Source organism: Cherax quadricarinatus, chromosome 16 (genome assembly GCF_038502225.1).
Source record: "Cherax quadricarinatus isolate ZL_2023a chromosome 16, ASM3850222v1, whole genome shotgun sequence".
Lineage (NCBI taxonomy): Eukaryota > Metazoa > Arthropoda > Malacostraca > Decapoda > Parastacidae > Cherax > Cherax quadricarinatus.
This window is the reverse complement of record NC_091307.1, coordinates 22,393,478-22,415,672: the sequence shown is the minus strand read 5'-3', so window position 1 is coordinate 22,415,672 and position 22,195 is coordinate 22,393,478. Positions and strand designations below refer to the sequence as shown.

General features: G+C 45.2%; 1 protein-coding gene across 2 annotated transcripts in view; it reads right to left on the bottom strand.

The window, feature by feature from the left end:
• LOC128688922 (plexin-B-like) overlaps positions 1–22,195 on the bottom strand; it is a 198,532-nt gene that overhangs the window by 41,262 nt on the left and 135,075 nt on the right. For both annotated transcript variants that reach the window (XM_053776977.2, XM_070085458.1), the window contains exons 5-10: positions 14,803–15,168; positions 13,191–13,859; positions 3,836–4,105; positions 2,460–3,052; positions 2,004–2,196; positions 1,366–1,602 (exon numbers count right to left, since the gene is read on the bottom strand). In XM_053776977.2, coding sequence (XP_053632952.2) covers positions 1,366–1,602; positions 2,004–2,196; positions 2,460–3,052; positions 3,836–4,105; positions 13,191–13,859; positions 14,803–15,168 — 2,328 coding nt within the window. The remainder of the gene's footprint in view (positions 1–1,365; positions 1,603–2,003; positions 2,197–2,459; positions 3,053–3,835; positions 4,106–13,190; positions 13,860–14,802; positions 15,169–22,195) is intronic.

Genomic DNA, 22,195 nt, shown 5'->3' with positions numbered 1-22,195 from the left:
TCTGGATTTATATCTGTAGCTCACTTATCTGGTACAAACAAATTTAGAAAATTTGCTTAACATATCTGGTATCTTATTTTCATTAATATCTTGACATGTCACGGAAAAATACACACAGTCGAAATACAGTATCAAATACAGTCCATCAGTCTTGAAAAGATTGATGGACTGATTACATCGTCTCCAGGCTGAGGGACTGATTACCTCAAAACCTTTCTAATCTTCACTATTCTTTGTATGGACTGATGAAGCCATTGTGTGGCGAAACGTTTCCTCAGTAAAGATACCCAAGTGTTGCATATGCACTGCAATGACTTGAAGAATCACGTAACTAAGCAAAAGAGTCTTCCATAAGTCTGGCTCTGCCACATAACCTCATTCCATTTCTGACGGAAATTCTACCATTCCAAAACAATGGTTCCCTGTTAACGGCTTTGCATCACTTTCCACGCCACTGTGAAATTACCCGAAACTGATGTGCGTAGTTTAATGCAGTGTTTGGTTGATGGGGTTTAAAGCCTATCGACTAAACTAGGGACATTAGCAAAATCGAACAAAAATATTGTAACCCCTAAAATACAGATTTTTAAGCAAAGTCTCTGCGTATATACGCTGAGAAAATACACCTTTTGGTGTATATTGTGTTAATAAAACATAGCGAATATACAGTTTTATTAAAACTAAAGTATATACTAATTAAAGATATAAAAATAAAAAGATAATGAATTATCGAGTTTTGATGAAATATTCGTCTTTTATTAAGCAAATAAGTGAAAATTAAAATTTATACATAAATTGATAAAAGCTGATATTCCTTTGTTTATATTTAACTAGCGGACTGACGCTGCTGTAAGCGTTCATCTCGTCAAATATTTGGGCTGATATTTGTAAATATAATTCCATTATAATGAATACAGCGCCCTTGGTCACGGTGGACGCCCGGGCAACTATTGAAACTTCATTACAATGCGATTTGGCGAGCGTGAATAGTACTGTGAATAATACTGTGAATAGTACTGTGAATAGTACTGTGAATAGTACTGTGAATAATACTTTGAATAGTACTGTGAATAATACTGTGAGTAGGACTGTGAGGACTGTAAAGAGTACCGCAAATATTATTTTAATCAAGACAGCCCTTGAAGCAGGGCGGGGATGATTTAATGTCTGTGGTTCAGAGAACTGCAACAACTTGCAGTTCTTTGGATCGAATCTGATAACCCGGCATTCCCCGGAAACTGTATTACCCCTGTGTGTTTAGAGCTTTCCATAAATATGCATACTTACTCTTAGGATTATTACTGTTAGATAAGTGCCAACCTCACGTGGTGAAAAAAAATAACAACCGTGGTTAAGTCTGCTTACCTTGATCATCTCGTAGCGGAGATAGCCGATGGAAAATCTAAGGTTCTGACCCATCCTGACGACCACCAAGGGCAGGTCGTGCTGGGTGGCATGACCCAGCTCGTCGGTGGGAGGCGGCTGCACCTCCGGGGGTGTACACACCAGCTGCGTCAGTGCCAGTGATGTCACATTGCACTGGCGAGTCCCGATGGTCACGTTGACGTCAGACTCGTCGCTAGCAAGGTTCAAGTTTTCGCCCTGAAACGTGCGAAAAAGTCTGTGCAGTTGACGGCATTTATTAAGGTCAGGTCATACACGTCTTGTGAAGGTGCTGAAAGAATAAGTGGGAAGGCAGACGGCAAAATGCCTTCAAATCCTTTGAATTTGATTAGCTGAAGGGTTGAACCTCCACCATTCCTTGTGCTAAATGAACCAATTGGGTCATGAAATAAAATAGAACACTGACAGGACTAACTGCAGCTTAGCTTCCTCTAACTCTTGGTTAGATACTTAGGAGAGTGAAAAATAAGGACAACGAGAGAAGGAAATGGAAAGAGAGAGAGAGAGGGAATTGAGGAGATAGGTAGGCAGGCATCTATTTATCTATCTGTTGCCATCGCTCATCAAGCCTTATAATAGTATCATGTTGAAGACCTCACCTCTATGACCAGAGTGTCACCCTTGTAAAGCTTGATGCTGTTGGGAAACTTCTTGTAGGTCGGGTCGAGAACATAAACGAGTGAGCGGGCGGAGGACGACAAAATGTGTCTCAGGTTTCTGACGGAAGCCACGTTGTCCATGATGAAACCTACGTCCAGGGCAATGGAATCCCCGTAGTTTTGACGCGGAGACCTGTGTACCCCAAGGGGATGATCTACATTTTAAATTTCGTCCCTATGCTTTGTCTTGCTGTTTCGACAAATTATTTTGTAACTGCAACAAATCCTCCAAATTTTTGTGTACTGTTACTGAGTGCGATAATCTTTCACTACATCCAAAATATCAAGCTTATTTTACTGGCAAATTTTTACAAGAGCATAGTAATATATTATGAGCTTCAAAAAAAATCACTCCATTACCGTGTAAAATAAACACGTGATAAAGTATCAACAAACCTTGAGACTTTATGAGAGACTCTGGCCTGCGCTCTTGGGTTAGTCTGGTCATCGAGCGCTTCCCGTCTCTCCCGCAGCAGCGCCAGCAGCGCATTGCGGTCGACGGGCGGCGAGGGGCACTCCATCTGGTCCGGTCCCAGCACTCGACACCCAGACGAGTTTAAGATGCGATCCTGCAGAAGCACGGTGATGCGCGGCGCCTGAATTGCGTCTAACTGCGTGCCGTGCACAGTCAACATGCGTCCGCCACTCCAAGGACTTCGTCGGGGCTTGAGTTCGAGTACTCTTGGGTCAGGCGTGTACGTGAAAGGGGAGTTTAGAGTGCGTCGAGCACCATCCACTGTCACCACTAGCGTGCGCACTTTTCTGGGCAAACCTTCGCCTTCTTCACCCACGTCTCCAGACGCTGACGCCCTTGACGTGACGCACACCAGTCGCTGCGATGACGACTGCGTTTTGTTGACGACGCAAGGAAGATCGTCGAGCTTAGCAGAGACATGGGAGCCCACGTTGAGGAAACGACCACTGATGGAGAGCACAGTTCCTCCAGACACTGGTCCATGTGACGGCCACACACCCGTCACACTCACGTTCTGCGCAAGGAAAAGTCAATAACATTAAAAAAAAAAAAAACATTCATATCTAACCCACAAACTGGAAATAGAAACACTACGAGGTTTCATCTCGGTCTATCCCAAACCTTTATAAATCTCACGACTTGATAATGGTTGTAAGATGAACAGAAAGGCAGTTTAGTTTCCATCTCTCCTCATGTGGGTAAGGAATTGCTCCAGCCACGGCGTTGTGGCGTTTGTATTTGACTTGCAAAACAGCATAATAAACATATGCAATAAAGCCGCCTTGTCTTATCCGCTGCCTCTATGCTCACTTACGCTGAAGGGAAAGAGCGAACCTCTGCATTCTCTCTCTCTCTTTCTTCATGATCATTACGAAGACCAACCAGAAGCCTAAATGTCTGCGCATCTCCTTTCCGCGAAGGACGGATATATTTCATGTGAAGTTGTAAACCCGTGTGGATCATACCCGCGAAGGACGGAGACAAATGGATCAATAGGCTTATCCCTATCCAACTCTTTGACGAAGGACCCACACGGACTTAGCAACCCACATAAATATAACGCCCAAAATATATTGCGTTTTATTCACAAATAACCCCCACATAGAATGAAACTTATGACGATGTTTCGGTCTGACGTGGACTCTTAATGGCCCAGGTCGGACCGAAACGTCGGCATAAGTTTCATTCCACTCTGTGCGGGTTATTTGTGTATTCCAGTCACGGTATTGTGGATTATTCTTTGTGTCGTATTAAGATACTTGTGGGTATCCGACACCATTGATACACAAATACTCACAGTGTAGGTGAATTTCACGGTGGACTTGGTGGTTCCTGCTGGCGTGGTGACGCTGACGGGGAAGTGCAGGTTCTGAGAACCTGCAGCAGCTCTGTTCGGCGCCGGCCCCGTGCGACACAGGATCTTGACGGACACGTGGTATTCGTGCACGTGGCAAGGGACATCACCTATGAAGATGTGTCCACGAACGTCCTCCTCCCTCAGGCCCAGGTTGCTGCCTTCGATGGCCACCAGAGTGCCACCTTCCAGGGGACCCGCCAGCGGCTGGATCTGAACAACAGGAGAGACGACGGAGTTAATTTCACCTGGAGGATTTACAAGTATTTGTGGCCCTTGAATATAGAAAGGAGGTGAGAAGGAAGACTGAAGGAGGATACAAAGGGTTGAAAGACAGTAGTATGGGAAACGCAGAAGAGGAGGAGGAGGAGGAAGAGGAGGAAGAGGAGGAAGAGGAGGAGGAGGAAGAGGAGGAGGAAGAGGAGGAGGAAGAGGAGGAGGAAGAAGAGGAGGAAGAGGAGAAGGAGGAAGAGGAGGAGGAAAAGGAAGAGGAGGAGGAACAGGAAGAGAAGGAGGAGGAAGAGGAGGAAGAGGAAGAGGAGGACGAGGACGAGGAGGAGGAGGAGGAGGAGGAGGAGGAGGATGATGATGATGATGACAAATGAAGTGTCCCAACCACTTTGGCTTCTAAGTCAGAATGAGGTGTACACAGTACAGTAACGTCTCCCAGCGAAACTACATAAAAATATATAGAAATTCACGTAGAGTACCGGAGTGACCACTATGGGTTTACCAACTTTCCCATGATAATAATAATAATTCTTGAGTAAATACGTGAGAGAGAAATATAACAGATTTTAGGTCCTATATCAAGAATATTTACACTGTGGTGTCTGCACACTCTTAAGAGAACAGTTGAATGAGTGATGGTGAACGTGTTTTCTTCTTTGGGCCACCACACTTCTCTGGAAAACGGCTGCCTCCCAGAACTATGCCAAGAGGCCTTCACCATGCCCCATTGCCCTGATATTTTTTTCCCCGATTTGTGGCTTTTGGCGCAACCGAACATCTAGGCGAGTACAAATAGGAAGCGCGTCTGCCTGGCGCTCGCCAGACGGAGGATCGAGCCTCCAACATGTCTTGCGCTGAATGACTCACTTGGGTTTAGCGCTTAACATGGATTAATTTAATTTTTTTTTTGGCGCAACCTAAGTTATTTATTTTATTTATTTATTTATTTTTATTTGTACATGATACATAGCTGTACAAAGAAATATAGTGATTGGGTGTACATGCCAAAAGCCCCTTGTATGCAGGGCATTATGGGCAGCTTAAAATTAACTTAAGATTAACTAAGCAATGATATATTCAATGGTAAAAATTACAGTAAACAAATTACAACATGAAGTACAGATGAGTATTTTAAATAAGAAGCTTTAAAGTTGTACAAATTTGTAGAATAATATAATATAATATAATATAATATAATCCGATCAAATCAAGTAAAACCAACGATTTGTAGTGCAGAAACAGGTCACTTGATCATTAGATGAGTTACTGTACATTCAGGAGAATATTCTATTAGGTAATGTAATTAAAAAAAACAGTTTGATAGGGTCACAGGTTATACATTTATAAGATACAGTTATTCAGTATTTATTTAGTTGTGGCTGAGTAAGTGGTTTTAAGAAGAATCTTGAATTGATAAACAGACAGTGTTTCTTTTATATTCACAGGTAATGAATTCCAGATTTTTGGGCCTTTTATGTGCATTGAGTTTTTACATAGTGTGAGATGGACACGAGGAACATCAAAGAGTGATCTGTGCCTTGTGTTATGGTCATGTGTTCTGTTGAGATTGGTAAGGAGATGTTTGAGGGGAGGGTTTATATCCGAGTTTAGTGTTCTATGTATGTAGTAGGTACAGTAATAAGTATAGTTGTTTTGTACAGTGAGTAAGTTTAGAGTTTTGAATATTGGTGGAGTGTGCTGCCTGGAGTGGGAATTTATCATCATTCTAGGTTAGAATACTGCTGTACATTAACATCTCCATTCAAGGCAGGTGAAATTGCAGAACTAGAGAATGTACAGAGAACCTTTACTGCACGTATAAGTTCCATCAAACACCATAACTACTGGGAGCGCCTGGAAGCACTTGACTTGTACTCACTAGAGCGCAGGCGAGAGAGATATATAAAAATCTACACTTGGAAGATTCTGGAGGGACTGTTCCCTAATATGCACACAGCAATCACTCCATACGAAAGCAAAAGACTTGGCAGGCGATGCAACATACCCCCAGTGAAAAGTAGGGGCGTCACTGGTACACTAAGAGAAAACACAATAAGTGTCCGGGGCCCAAGACTGTTCAACAGCCTCCCACCAACAATAAGGAGCATTACGGGAAGACCCCTGGTTGTCTTGAAGTGGGAGCTGGAGAGATACCTAAAGACGGTGCCGGATCAGCCGGGCTGTGGTTCGTACGTTGGATTGCGTGCGGCCAGCAGTAACAGCCTCGTTGATCAGGCCCTGATCCACCGGGAGGCCTGGTCGTGGACCGGGCCGGTCCACGACCAGGCGTTGATCCCCAGAATGCCCTCCAGGTAGCCTTTTGTTGGGTAATTAATGGTCTGAGATGATTTATTGTTCTTGAGCCCCATGCACAAATTCCATAGGTGAGATAGGGGTAAATGAGTAAGTGATATAGGGCTGTTCGTCTCAAGGAAGGTTCCTTGACGCTGGTGAGGGGCTCTTGATCTAGGGAATTGGATCTGTGCTCCATTCCCCTAAATTAAGCCAGAACGCCTTCCATCTACCCCCCCCCCTAGGCGCTGTATAATCACTACGAATTTAGCGTTCCCCCATAATATGGATGCTGTAGACCGTGCCTGGTGCACCAATGTGGGACCTTCAATGTGGGACCTTCAATGTGGAACCTTCAATGTGGGAATTTCAATGTGGGATCTTCAATGTGGGACCTTCATTGTGGGACCTTCAATGTGGGACCTTCAATGTGGGACCTTCAATGTGGGACCTTCAATGTGGAACCTTCAATGTGGGAATTTCAATGTGGGATCTTCAATGTGGGACCTTCATTGTGGGACCTTCAATGTGGGACCTTCAATGTGGGACCTTCAATGTGGGACCTTCAATGTGGGACCTTCAATGTGGGACCTTCAATGTGGGACCTTCAATGTGGGACCTTCAATGTGGGACCTTCAATGTGGGACCTTCAATGTGGGACCTTCAATGTGAGACCTTCAATGTGGGACCTTCAATGTGGGACCTTCAATGTGAGACCTTCAATGTGGGACCTTCAATGTGAGACCTTCAATGTGGGACCTTCAATGTGGGACCTTCAATGTGGGACCTTCAATGTGAGACCTTCAATGTGGGACCTTCAATGTGAGACCTTCAATGTGGGACCTTCAATGTGAGACCTTCAATGTGGGACCTTCAATGTGGGACCTTCAATGTGAGACCTTCAATGTGGGACCTTCAATGTGGGACCTTCAATATGAGACCTTCAATGTGAGACCTTCAATGTGGGATCTTCGTCACTCTCCTCCCTATGTTTATTTATTTATTGTTCATTTGTGTATTTTTTGACTGATATGCATGTTTTAACACGGAATGAAATTTCTCGATTTACAATATCAACATCTCGTGTACCATTAACTGCTGTTTTATCCCTACTTAATTTTCCTGCGTTTGGTGAAGGAGAAGATGCGACATTTTGTCGTATGTTAGAAGCCAGTGACACGTATCACCCGAACAATCTACGAATACGCAAGAATATAAGGCGGCGCATAGCAGTAGGCCTACTGGCCCAAAGAGAAAAAAAAAAAGGGTACAATACCGTGAATGAAACAACATACAAATAACCCGCACACAGGAGAGAGAGAAGCTTATGACGTGTCGGTCCGACTTGGACCCTTTACAAGTCACACTAACACACGAAGGTGAGGGAGCCAGTATATATAGGCGGTATACTAGGCAGGTCCAACGCGCACTCACCCATGTATACATGTCCAATTCATTTTTAAGGAAGCAAAATTTCTCGTTTCAGTGACACTATTCAGCGGTCTGTTCCACTCATCCGCAAAACTCTATCGCCAAAACAGTGCTTGACAGACATGGTTACTGGTTATAAAACCGGCGTTATGTTCTGCGCATACCGCACCAGAGATGCTGATCAGTGTTATGAATTCTGCATCATAAAAGTTGGTGGATAGTCTATGCCAGGCATAAAATACGGAAACGCTGTTGGTCCGTCAGACTCTGATTGGTGGCATATGTCATGCTTTAGTGAGGCTCTCTGATTGCTTTTTCGGGGTAGGACGTCAGAAATTTTATTCTTCTGTGAAAATTGTTTTTCAATTCATCAGGCGGGTGTAAAAATGCTTCGGTTGCAGAGCTAAACCTAATCCAACAACCTAATTCAGTTAATGCAACCTAATTACCTAATCTCAGCTAGCCTAATAGCCAAATATAATCTGACCTAATCCATCCAGACTAACCTAATCTAACTTAAACCAAACCTAACCTAATATAACGTAAACCAAACTTGACCTAACCTAATTTAACCAAACCTACTCTAACCATACATAAACCAGCCAAACATTATCAAATATTAAATCTGATATAAAATGTCTAATATAAAATCCAATATTAACACAGTTTTTAGCCTATGTGAAATTACGTTTCCCGAGGGGTCGGTGCTTATGCTGGCCTGTCATATCTCTCATCTAAAATTGAATAAAACAACCATCAATTATTGATATTAGACAACCCCGAAATCCGCGTAAAAATCCGTGACGTCACGCTTAATCTTTCTTGGGACTGGTCGCTTGATTGATGACGGTCTCGCTGACAGCCTTTGATGGATCGTGATTGGCTAGTTTTTGCCACATCAACACGTGACAGCTTTTGATGGACCGTGATTCGTCAGTTTTTGTGTCACAGTTTGCCACATCAACACGTGACGTCATACCCTCACAAAACAAGTAGTTCCAAAACAGAGTTTTCCATTGTCAATATAACGTATTTGTAAAATTCTTTTACAAAAGATATTCTGCCAAAATATGAAATCATTCATGACTTAGAAACTTTCTTGCATAAAGTGATAAATTGAGTGGTTTACATACATAAAAAATAGGACAAGAGAAGCCATGTGGCATTCCAGTGTTGGGTTGCCAAACACCGCCTTATCACTAATGTATTCCTCCGCGACAGTCGTCGACGCCACAGTGAAACGCATATTTAATCGTGTCTTATTTCAGGGATCTTCATGTAATGGCTCCGCTGGGGCTAAGCAAGGATGCGTCACGTCAGTGAGGCCGTTGATGGACCGTATTGATGATGTGTCAGGAGGTTAATTAAAGAAATATGGAAATGAGTTACTACACAGCTCAGGGAAAGATAATGTTTAAATTGGGGCTCGGGGAGGGGGAAGGGGGTGAAAGGGGAGCAATGGTCCTCTTGCGAATGATCGATAAAATAAAAAAAAATATTCCTTTAAGTGAGTATCTATTAAAACTTTAGAGCTTTTCTCAAAAAAAGGATTAATAATAATAATAATAATATAATAATAATAGTAATAATAATTCTAACCTAGTGGGTTTAGGGCTTGATTTTGATAATTCTTCGTCTTCTTTTCCGTTTTCGTCTTTTTCTGCTTATTATTATTACGCTATGATAGTGGCGGTGCAGAGGTGTGGACACTGCCATCTGGCAGACACAGGTTCGAGCCCACCTGAGACCAAGGTTTACAACAACACTACCTGAACTGACAATCTGTGTAATATTCGTTCTTTTCCATACATCTCTCAAGGAAAAATATTCCACCAGCGTTGGCTAGTTTTGATGTACACACACACACACACACACACACACACACACACACACACACACACACACACACACACACACACACACACAAACACACACACAAATACCAATTAAACTCACAAGAAAAGCAAGGCAGCGCTCGTGCAAATTTAAAGACTGATAAAATTCTTCCTTAGAGAAAGAGTGAGAGAGCATGACACTGATATAAGTATATCTGGAGGACATGAATTCCACAGAGGAATTATGTACAGAGGAACCAGGAATGAAGACAGGAACCAGGAATGAAGATAGGAACCAGGAATGAAGACAGGAACCAGGAAGGAAGACAGTAGCCAGGAAGGAAGAGAGGAACTATGAAGGAAGACAGGAACCAGGAATGAAGACAGAAATAAACAATAATTATGTCCATGGAGAAACGCTAAACCCATGAGGGTCTCAGCGCCTGAGAAATGGGAAAGGGGGAGGAAAGGAGGAGGGAGGGAAGGTAGTAAGTTCTGATCCGAAGGAAGGGAGGGTTGACTCCCACATACAGGATCAAACACCTGTGGAACAAAGATACACGATGTGAGGACTGAAGACTAGGCTAGGCTAGGCTAGGCTATGTTAGGTTAGGCTAGGCTAGATTAGGTTAGGTTAGGTTTGTCAGGAAACAAGACAAGTGTTTCCTGACGCGGGGTCTTAGTCATATGATGACCCACAGCTGAAGCTTTTGGTCATCTGACCGGGGCCTTCCGCTGGCTTACCCCTCCGCCCCTTTAAAAATTAGGGTTATAATTACTGAGGATTAAAGAAAGCAAGAGGGATAAAGAAAGCAAGAGGGATAAAGAAAGCAAGAGGGATAAAGAAAGGATTCACGAAGATGACGGATATTATTATAGTATCAGAAAGAAGTGATAAAAACATGAAGAATAAAGGAGTGAAGGATAGGGATTCTTGTGAAGGTTCATAACCTTTCCAACCCAATTTTCGGGTTCCCTAAAAAATTCAGCTCGGGGGGGGGGGGGGAATATTAATTTTGGGGCGCCATTTTCACTTCAATGAAATGGAAGACAAACACAAGTGTCCAGCAGCCATTACTGGCAGACAGCATCACCCTGGGTTGTGTCTGCTGGTGTTCATCTGGCAGACAGCATCACCCTGGGTTGTGTCTGCTGGTGTTTATCTGGCAGACAGCATCACCCTGGGTTGTGTCTGCTGGTGTTTATCTGGCAGACAGCATCACCCTGGGTTGTTTTTGCTGGTGTTTATCTGGCAGACAGCATCACCCTGGGTTGTGTCTGCTGGTATTTATCTGGCAGACAGCATCACCCTGGGTTGTTTTTGCTGGTGTTTATCTGGCAGACAGCATCACCCTGGGTTGTGTCTGCTGGTGTTCATCTGGCAGACAGCATCACCCTGGGTTGTTTCTGCTGGTGTTTATCTGGCAGACAGCATTACCCTGGGTTGTGTCCGCTGGTGTTCATCTGGCAGACAGCATCACCCTGGGTTGCGTCTGCTGGCGTTTATCTGGCAGACAGCATCACCCTGGGTTGTTTTTGCTGGTGTTCATCTGACACAGCATTACCCTGGGTTGTTTCTGCTAGTGTTCATCTGGCAGACAGCATCACCCTGGGTTGTGTCTGCTGGTGTTCATCTGGCAGACAGCATCACACTGGGTTGTGTCTGCTGGTGTTCATCTGGCATACAGCATCACCCTGGGGTGCGTATGCTGGTCATCAGCCAGGCAGCATCACCCTGGGGTGTGTCTGCTGGTCATCTGCCAGGCAGCATCACCCTGGGGTGTGTCTGCTGGTCATCAGACAGGCAGAATCACCCTGGGGTGTGTCTGCTGGTCATCAGCCAGACAGCATCACCTTGGAATGTGTCTGCTGGTCATCTACCAGACAGCATCACCCTGGTGTGTGTGTCCTGGTATTCATCAGCCAGACAGCATCACCCTGGGAATGTCACTCCTCTCAGTAGGATACAACAAGAGGGGAAAGTGACAAAAGAAAAGGCAAAGGAAGGGGAAGATGCGGAGGAGAGGAGAGGAGAATAAGAGCACCCGGGTGATGGGTAAGAGAGTACCCCAGGTGATGTGTGAGAGAGCACCCAGGTGATGGGTGAGAGAGCACCCAGGTGATGGGTGAGAGAGCACCCAGGTGATGGGTGAGAGAGCACCCAGGTGATGGGTGAGAGAGCACCCAGGTGATGGGTGAGAGAGCACCCAGGTGATGGGTGAGAGAGCACCCAGGTGATGGGTGAGAGAGCACCCAGGTGATGGGTGAGAGAGCACCCAGGTGATGGGTGAGAGAGCACCCAGGTGATGGGTGAGAGAGCACCCAGGTGATGGGTGAGAGCACCCAGGTGATGGGTGAGAGAGCACCCAGGTGATGGATGAGAGAGCACCCAGGTGATGGGTGAGAGCACCCAGGTGATGGGTGAGAGAGCACCCAGGTGATGGGTGAGAGAGCACCCAGGTGATGGGTGAGAGCACCCAGGTGATGGGTGACAGCAGACCTAATAAGCGAGAGTAGGGAAGGTGACTGTCGCTCTTCCTGATGAAAACTGTAATATGGTGATTGTAGCTTTATGAAAGACCCTGGGGGAGGGGGGAGGGGGGAGGGGGGAGGGGGAGGGGGGCACACACGGCCCAAGAGGAAATTCATTCTCCAGTGCGCCAAAGAGAACACCTTCTTTGTCCCTTTTCTATATCTTTTTTTTCCCCTCCTCCCTTTCCTCGTACCTTTCACGGTTTCTCGACTTTTTTTTTTTTTTTTTGCATCCCCTCCCCCCATCCTCTTGTGGTTATTTTTAAATCCCTATCTAACTTGTCTCCTTCCGTCATCTCTTTTTTTTTTATTCCTATCTTCTTTGCTTTCTCTTCCATCTCTCCCTCTATCTTTCCTCTTCCTCCCTGTCTTTCTCACCTTCGTCTGATCAGTTCTATCCACATACTTGTCGACTCACAAGACAAACTTTTGCAATACGCTTCCTGTAGTATGAACTATGACTGACATGTCTGACTCGCTGTTTGATTATATGACATTTCCAATGTTTAGGTTACATGATACTTGGAGTTACTTAACGCATTTAACCTGAGCCTAGAAGTTCCTTAAATCCCCTTTAGCTGAGGCTAGAAGATGCTGACTCCCTTTTAGCTGAGCCTAGAAGATGCTGAATCCCTTTTAGCTGAGCCTAGAAGATGATGAATCCTTTTTAGCTGAGCCTAGAAGATGCTGAATCCCTTTTAGCTGAGCCTAGAAGATGCTGAATCCCTTTTAGCTGAGCCTAGATGATGCTGACTCCCTTTTAGCTGAGCCTAGATGATGCTGACTCCCTTTTAGCTGAGCCTAGATGATGCTGACTCCCTTTTAGCTGAGCCAAGAAGATGCTGAATATGTCTCACAATAGTCGGTAAGTTACAGAAATTCGTTATATAGATAACGCATTTTTATCTGATAAGAATAATTTATTTAATAACAAAAATATAAAAATGATAACAGCAATTATATAAGATGTTAGTTACCACATCGATTCTTGGCGTGGGACACTGACTGAGGCGAGCGTCGTTGGCTACGATGTCCAGGTCTCTTCCGGTGGGTGGCGGCACCGCTGCTGCCGCAGACGCCGCAGCGACGCCGGGGACGGTGGGACAGTGAGGAGCGTATCTACAGGCAGCGCCACACCAGGTACATCGGTACCGCGGGTGTCGCGTCACACACAGGGAACAGTCGTGGTGGCCGCGGTGCGCGCCCAACACACCACACTTGTACAGAGTGAGAAGGCGTGCATCCACAACATGGTCGCGGTTCCACACTAGTGTGACCCGAGCCTCGTACTCTCCCTCGGCAGACTCGTAGCGGTATACCGTGGGTTCGCACAGCACCCGCTGCACCCGCCGGTGTGGCTGCTGCTGGGTGGAGGTGATGGTGGTGGCTGGACTGCTGCTGCTGCTGCTGGCTTCTTCAAGTGCCTCTTCCTCTTCTTCAGTGACCACCCTGGCACCCACCAGCATGGTGGCACCCTCGATGCTCACTACACACTGGAAACCCAGCTGACCCACCCGTGGCACCGGCAGGTTCTCCACAAGCAGCTGCAACTCTGAGCGAGCACCGTCAGCAGCCAGCAGCTGCGACTGTTCCGTCCAGAACCTCGGACAGAACCCAGACCCATGCGTCAACAGCTGCGCTGGGTTCTGTGGAAAACGAGTTGCTACATGTACTAGATATATTTAAAAATACAGAAAAATGTGCTAAGCGTTATTTCAGTGCTGTTTCAAACATTTTCTGACAAGACCTCAATTTTTAGCTAAAATATGCATATACGCTACTTGAAAAAAATGTAACTTGGCTTACTTTACCCATAAAATGTAATTGTAGAAAATGTAATTGTAGAAGCAGGTTACAAACGTATTTTTTCAATGTAACATAGTTGACAATTTTGCGTTGACATTACGTACCCATGTATATACCTATTTCTGTATTTAAAGAAGATGGGATGCCAGGAGACGGCGAGTATTCAAACGGCCTGAGGGAGAAATGCAAATATTTTTCCTCGAAGTCTTTTTTTTTTTTATCTAATTCTCCGAGGTTATGGGTCTTCCCCACAATCTGCACTAAAGGTGGACCTCATCTACATAATGATGAGTGCATAGAAAGTTTGCTTTGCAATAAATGACTCTTTCCTACACTCGATCACTTTAACCGACAAGCGAACAATAGTCATCTCATGAACGTAATGCTATAAATATTAATTCTCTGTTTGTATCACATTTGTAAACTTTTATAATTACTGCTTAATGTCCATTACTGATTTTTTTTTCTGAAAGGCTATGAGGAATTTTGTGTAATCTATGATTGACTCTGGCACCGACTGTCTCCCACACTTGTCTTCTATCAAGCTAAGTTCTAACACCTTCCTCAGATCTAGACAAAAAATATAGTTACCGGAAACCAACCTTTCATGGAAGGTTTCTTGACGCTCATAAGGAGTTTTTAATCCAAAGAAGTGGACCTGATTTCCCCTTTTGATCTGTTTTGACTCCCTCTCACTCCCCGCGGCACTGCATGATCCCCTACGAATTTAACCCCCGTAAATCAGCACACGCACAAATATTCCACCGAAATATCATATCTTACATTCTCTCCGGAGATGACAGTCCTCCTGCAGGAGGAAGCGTTATGGGTGCAGGTGTTCTCGTAGACGCACCAGTAACACGCCCAGTTACTCCGCACGCAGCTTCCGCAGGTGTTGTGGCGGCCACAGTCGTAGAAGGCAAAGTTGCGGGAGACGAAGTCCTTGTTGGTCTCGCTGGAGCGCACGGCAAGCGGCACCAGCACGTGGTCGTGGTGGATGGGGATGGTTGGGCGGTGTGGGCGTGCGGGCGTCATACAGGTGAGTCCTGAGGCCGTCACCAGGGCATCGGCAGGGGGCGCTGATCCCCACACACACTGGTATTTGGCTCCTGCTGGCAGCTCCGGCAGCGTCCGGATCGTCAGTTGAACCTGGAGAAGGAAGAGTCATCCAACACTGAAATATTAAGGCAAAGAAAATGGATTTTTTTTTAATTAACCAAAGCTTGATAGGCTAAAAATACAAAGGTGAGGACACCTCTGTGTGTGTGTGTGTGTGTGTGTGTGTGTGTGTGTGTGTGTGTGTGTGTGTAACTCTCAACCGTGAGGAAGTGTGTTAATGTTGATATTTTTAAGCCTACATGTAAACTTAATATTTTAAAAAGTATAGGCCGTTTTTCACAGTTACCGTAAAAATTTCCAACACCCACCGATACAGATGCTTTCCCACCTTCCTAATATATATATATATATATATATATATATATATATATACATATATATATATATATATATATATATATATATATATATATATATATTGTAGTGCTACGCAAACTTTATTTTTAGTAATATACAAAAAAGGTCAGCAGTGAGTGGTCTACCCTCACAAAGCCCTGGTTGACTCACCACAAAAATTTTGAACGAAAAATCAAAATCAAATTTGCTCATACAGCAAATCATTTACAGCGGCCCTAAAACTGGCCATTTTATTAAAAATGAAAAGAGCCGTATTCGCTGATGTAGATTTTTTTCTGCGTGGTATCCGGTAGCAATATGTTATTCACAATGCAAACTGTAGCGCAAATTATTACCCATTTTAACATAATATAACTGATAAATATTTTTGTTGCTTATGTGTTAGAAGTTCTCGGTTTATTTTCTGTCGTCCACGTCTGTGGTACGAGTGTGATTCTAAAGGCTGTTAAATGTTTTGCACTCTGGCAGGATGACTAGTCTATTTTTTACTGTCTGGGGAACGCCTAAGTTGACAGGTAATCTTCCTGGGTCATGAACACGCGAGATGAAAGGTAAATCTTTTAGTGAACACAATTGGTAAGAGTCAACTCTTACAGTGTGGTGAACACGTAAGATGGCTGGTAAATCTTACAAACTTTTAACTTTTACATGCATTAATAGAGCGCTGTATGGCCAGCATACACACACACATGACCCAGTAGCGACCAGTGAAGAGGCGGGGACAGGAGCTATGATTCGACCCCTGCAACTACAACTAGGTGAGTACACACATATATATATATATATATATATATATATATATATATATATATATATATATATATATATATATATATATATATATATATATATATATATATATATATATATATATATATATATCGTGCGAATAAGTAAAACTGATAATTAGCAAGAACTCGCTTAATATTAAGTCCTTTCTAAGATTTTCTCTTACACCTTTAAAGACATATTTTCCATTTATGTTAATGTAAAAATTAATAATTTTGTGCCGAAAGAACATTAGAAAAGCGTTGCTATTGAAGCCAAAATCGCGTTTTACCTATTCGGCACCACACACACACACACACACACACACACACACACACACACACACACACACACACACACACACACACACACACACACATGCCGTTACCTACGCACTCAGCCAGTCCTTCTCCCTTCAGGTTAATTAATTATCTTTACTCCCGAAACAGATCGCCTGGATGATCCTTCACCCTCACCATCACCCACCATCATCCATTGCTCTACCCACACCCTAAACACCTTCTTCGCCTCTAAACACTTAAGTGGAGAGTGTAAAGCAAGAACAAGCTACAGTGTTTGGTACATCAAGCGTGCGAAGTGTGGGATAAAGTAGAAGGAAATAAGGATACGAGATATACTGAAGAGGGGTAAATAGAATAAGGATAATATGAGAGTACACAGAAGGGGGGGGGGGAGGAATACGTGCAGCAGTACGGAGGCGGATTTATTGTCTATGCTGCCACGATGACACTAGAAGATTGACGTACATAAATAAGAGACATTAAGGAAGATCCAGAGATGGCCGAGTGAAAATCTGGAAAGAAGAGACGCATGTTCCAGGATAACCTTCGTCAAGTTATGTATTAATAAAGATCTACACAGAGCAAAACGTTGCTCCAGTAAAAGCTTTTTCTGCTTCGCCTCTTCACTATTGTCAGCAGCTTGTAGCCTCGATTCTACATGAGGAAACAACTCTTGCTGAATATGTCGTATGGGCAATAGCCTGACAGGAGCTTAGGTACAACCACAGGTACTGCTGCATAAACATGACAGGAGCGTAGGTACAAGCACAGGTACTGCTACATAAACATGACAGGATCGTAGGTACAAGCACAGGTACTGCAATATAAACATGACAGGATCGTAGGTACTACCACAGGTACTGCTACATAAACATGACAGAAGCGTAGGTACAACAGCAGGTACTGCTACATAAACATGACAGGAGCGTAGGTGCAAACAAAGGTACTACTACATGACAACGTAGCATGTGAAAGCAAAGGTACTAACTGCTATTTCAACACAACAGATGTGCAAAACTCCCCAACGCAATCAGCGCACCTGACTCATTCACTCCATTTTACACCCAAAACGAATAAAAGAGACAAGTTTATGTTTCTCCCATCAAAACGGTCAAATGTTAGGGCAAGAAGGGTAGCAGAGAGAAAGGCTTGGACAGGTAATGTGAGGATAGTATGGACTGCAAATGGATAGGAGGAGGGGAGAGTAAGGCAGGCAGCGGCCGCTGCTATGTTAGGGTGCCAACACAAGTACCATAGAATATTTTAAAAATAATTTTTGCCGAGGTGTACAAAGGGTGGAAGATGAAAGCAAATAACAACGAGGACAAAGGGAAATTATATTTTGATATACGGATGAACTGTGAAAGGCTGCTGCTGCTTGATTCAGATTTGTACAAAAAGTGACTTGGGGAATTTGTTTTGAAAACGGAAGTAGGAAGCCAGATGTGTTGAGAGGTAAGGAGGTAGGTGACGCTATGATGAGTTAGTTCAGGGACAAATTAGGGCAAAGACGCTTCCTCTGAACGTATTTACTTGGACTTCCTCCTCTTTTCTGTAAAACTGCAAGCTCATGATGATGTGTTGATTGCAACTTGAGAGGCCTAAAGCCATCATTCACCTCCTCTCGTGGTTCTTTTGCACCATTAATATATTGAAACTCTGACTATACTTGATGGAAGGGAGGAAAAATAATGTATTCACAGGCAATACCTGAAGCATACGGATTCCTAATTCTCTCTCTCTCTCTCTCTCTCTCTCTCTCTCTCTCTCTCTCTCTCTCTCTCTCTCCCTCCCCACATACACACAGTCATAACAATTTAATGGAGCGAGGAAGACGGTAGGTAGTGTAGGATATCATAATGAGGAAGAACACTCTCACCAGTAGTGGAGCTCACCACTCTTCATCCTTCTATCAGCAAACTTGAGAAACGTTGCAATAGGAGCAAGCTTGAAAAAACCTTGAAGGAAGAAACTGGCAAAATTTCTGCAGCACGCGTTGACTCAACCAGACTGTGACTGCTGATACGTAGCAGTAACAGCCTGGTTAATCGGGTTGTCAGCATGAGAAGCTCACCTCAGGCTTCAGCTGCGCTGTACTAAGCCGGTTACACCTAAGTCGCAGGCTTCTGGTGGAACTAGCGTCTCCTAGGAAGCAGCGTCAACCCAAGACCTTAATAACGGTGCAGCTCGGGCGCTGCCAACCTTACTCACACCGTCGCCACCTTAATAGTACAGAAATTTCAGTTTGTATTTCGGCTTCGCCAGTAACTTTTTTTCCCGCCAACGTATTAAAAAATCGTATAATGAGGAATGTGGCGCTCAGTAACCAAGGCAAATATTTAATTAAGTGTCTGAGTAGGTCTGGCGTCCACAGGTAATGATATATAAAGGGAGGGAGGTAGGGAAGGGTAGGCAGGGGGGAATATATAAAGGGGAAGGGGAGGTAGAGAGGGTTGTGCTGGGTCTCTCAGCTGCTTTTATAGCCATCATCGAGACGAGGCTGGCCCAGGGCCGGGCTGCTGGAGCAGGACAACTCTCGAAGTCTATCACAGGTATATCAAAGGTGTGCCATGATGTAATGTGTGCGTGCGTGTGGGTGTGCGTATGTGTGTGTGTGTGTGTGTGTGTACTCACCTAGTTGAGGTTGCGGGGGTCGAGTCCGAGCTCCTGGCCTGGTGTGTGTGTGTGTGTGTGTGTGTGTGTGTGTGTGTGTGTGTGTGTCTCATCAAACTCAATATATTTTAAAACTAAGTTCTGATATAAACTTGACAATATTTTAGGTCAAACTATAGCTCTTGGCCTAAGAGAGAAAAATCGCATGAATGGAAACAATATTCCTTAAAAAAAAAAAAAAGAAAAACCCGTTTTAGGTTTAATAAAACTTTCGTTTTTTTTCAAAAATCTTGAAAGTACAATGTTGTATCACAACGCTTCATTACACATTAACTGGCTAATAATTTTAACATTATTCCTGCTTTAACACACGATAATTAACATTTGCCTGGGAAGAACTAGTACGTCTGGGTGACGGTGGACACCTGGTAAATGTTTTGCACTCTGACAGGACTGATGAAGCCTTCAAGATGGCAGGTATGGAGCCAAAATATATATTTACATATACCCCGTACATATATTTAAACGCACTGGGCTCGAACCTGTGAACTAAGGCAAGAGGGACAAGAGTATACCCAAGTACCCGACAATATTGTGGGTTTAGAGTTTAGTTTTAATAATAATACTAATAATAATAATTCAAAATGACAGCTAAATCTTACAAACTTCGACTAACATTCACTATACACATATTTTTGCTACGAGCTTTTTAATAGTTTCTGATTCTTTTATATGTCTTCTCTAGCCTAGGAGGCCTGGTCTGAGACCGGGGTCTGGAGACCAGGGGTCTGGAGACCAGGGGTCTGGAGACCAGGGGTCTGGAGACCAGGGGTCTGGAGACCAGGGGTCTGGAGACCAGGGGTCTGGAGACTGGGGTCTGAAAACCGGGGTCTACAGACGATCCCCAGACCCACTTAACAGATAACAGGTAATTGTTTGTAAGTGCCGGATGAGCCAGACTGTGATGACTATGCGGGCGTACTAGCTGCTAGCGCCAACAGCCTGCTTGACCAGACCCTCACAGCCCCAGGCCAGGCTATGAGGGAAGACGCCTCGAAACTGATCATGGCATATCACCGGTAAATCTACGAGAATAATTTATAGGAATCACTGTAGGAGACCTACTGTCCCGTGTAGGATCATATCTACTGTGTCTACCAACCCGACGTCTACCAACCCGGCGTCTACCAACCCGGCGTCTACCAACCCGGCGTCTACCAACCCGGCGTCTACCAACCAGGAAAGTGTTCTAATGGTACCTCACCTCTGTTATACCTTTAACGAGACTAGATGGTTTTCTCTACCCCCGTTGAACTGGGCTTGTCTGGCGCTTGCCTGATCATCCAGGCTGTTGCTGCTGGCAGTCTCAGCAGCTGGCCCTAGACCAGGTCAGATTTGTCGCGGTATTAACACACTTTTGTCCATCATAGTGGGAAAAAAAAATCCAGTTTTTATTCTTAGTGATTCTGAAGATGTGTGTGAGACAAAGCGAAAGCATTCTAATTTCTTCCCTTCATTTGTTTTACTGTGGCGATAGGAGGCAGGGTGAAGGACTCTGGGGGAAGTAGGAGGCAGGGTGAAGGACTCTGGGGGAAGTAGGAGGCAGGGTGAAGGACTCTGGGGGAAGTAGGAGGCAGGGTGAAGGACTCTGGGGGAAGTAGGAGGCAGGGTGAAGGACTCTGGGGGAAGTAGGAGGCAGGGTGAAGGACTCTGGGGGAAGTAGGAGGCAGGGTGAAGGACTCTGGGGGAAGTAGGAGGCAGGGTGAAGGATTCTGGGTGAAGTAGGACCCAGGGTGAAGGATTCTGGGGGAAGTAGGAGCCAGGGTGAAGGATTCTGGGGGAAGTAGGACCCAGGGTGAAGGATTCTGGGGGAAGTAGGACCCAGGGTGAAGGATTTTGGGGGAAGTAGGAGCCAGGGTGAAGGACTCTGGGGGAAGTAGGAGGCAGGGTGAAGGATTCTGGGTGAAGTAGGACCCAGGGTGAAGGATTCTGGGGGAAGTAGGAGCCAGGGTGAAGGATTCTGGAGGAAGTAGGACCCAGGGTGAAGGATTCTGGGGGAAGTAGGAGCCAGGGTGAAGGACTCTGGGGGAGGAGCCAGGGTGAAGGACTCTGGGGGAGGAGCCAGGGTGAAGGACTATGGGGGAAGTAGGAGCCAGGGTGAAGGACTCTGGGGGCAGTAGGAAGTAAAGGCACTATAAAACACGAGGGGTCGACGCTCCCTCGGGGCGTAATATATGCTGTCCCGCCCCACTCACATCCCCGTCCCTTCCCCTCTCCCCCCCACCCACGCCACTCTCCCACGCCCCACTCCCACCCAGACCTCACCCCTTCTTTCCACCCACGCCTCGCTTCTCTTCCTCCCCTTCCCACTCGGAGGCCCCACCTTCCCCTCCCACGCCTTGACAACCACGCCTACCACACACAACACAACACACGCAGCTCAAGATAATCCTGCAACCAAAACATTCTCCCCTTTCCATGTGCGTCTACTCCCGACCCTTTCCTCCCCACTCTCTCCTCTCCCTCCTCCCCACACACAGTAAACACCACTTCTCAGCTCCCCGCTCACCCGAAATCGATACACAGGACATTATGACAAAATTGGCACCATTTGTCACAAGACCGAAACACTGCCCCTCCCCTTCCTCTCCCCACCACGTCTCCCCTTCTCCTCCCCATCACGTCTTACCTTCCCCTCCCCACCACGTCTCCTCCCCTCTCCCACCACGTCTCCTCCCCTCCCCACCACGTCTTCTCCCCTCCCTCACTACATCTCTTCCTTCCACAATCACGTCTCCTCCTCCTCAACCACGTCTCTCCCCTCCACCACGTTTCTCCCTTCCCAATCCCGTCTCCTCCCTTCCCCACCACGTCTTCCCTACCGTCCCCCACAAGGTGTAAGATCTTAGGGAAGAAATCGCGGTGGTGGTTGAGTTTTTTCCCGCAGCTAAAATGAGAATTTTGAGGAAGGAAATGAGAGGGTGTGTAGGACGGAAGGTGAAGTGGGAAGAAGGAAA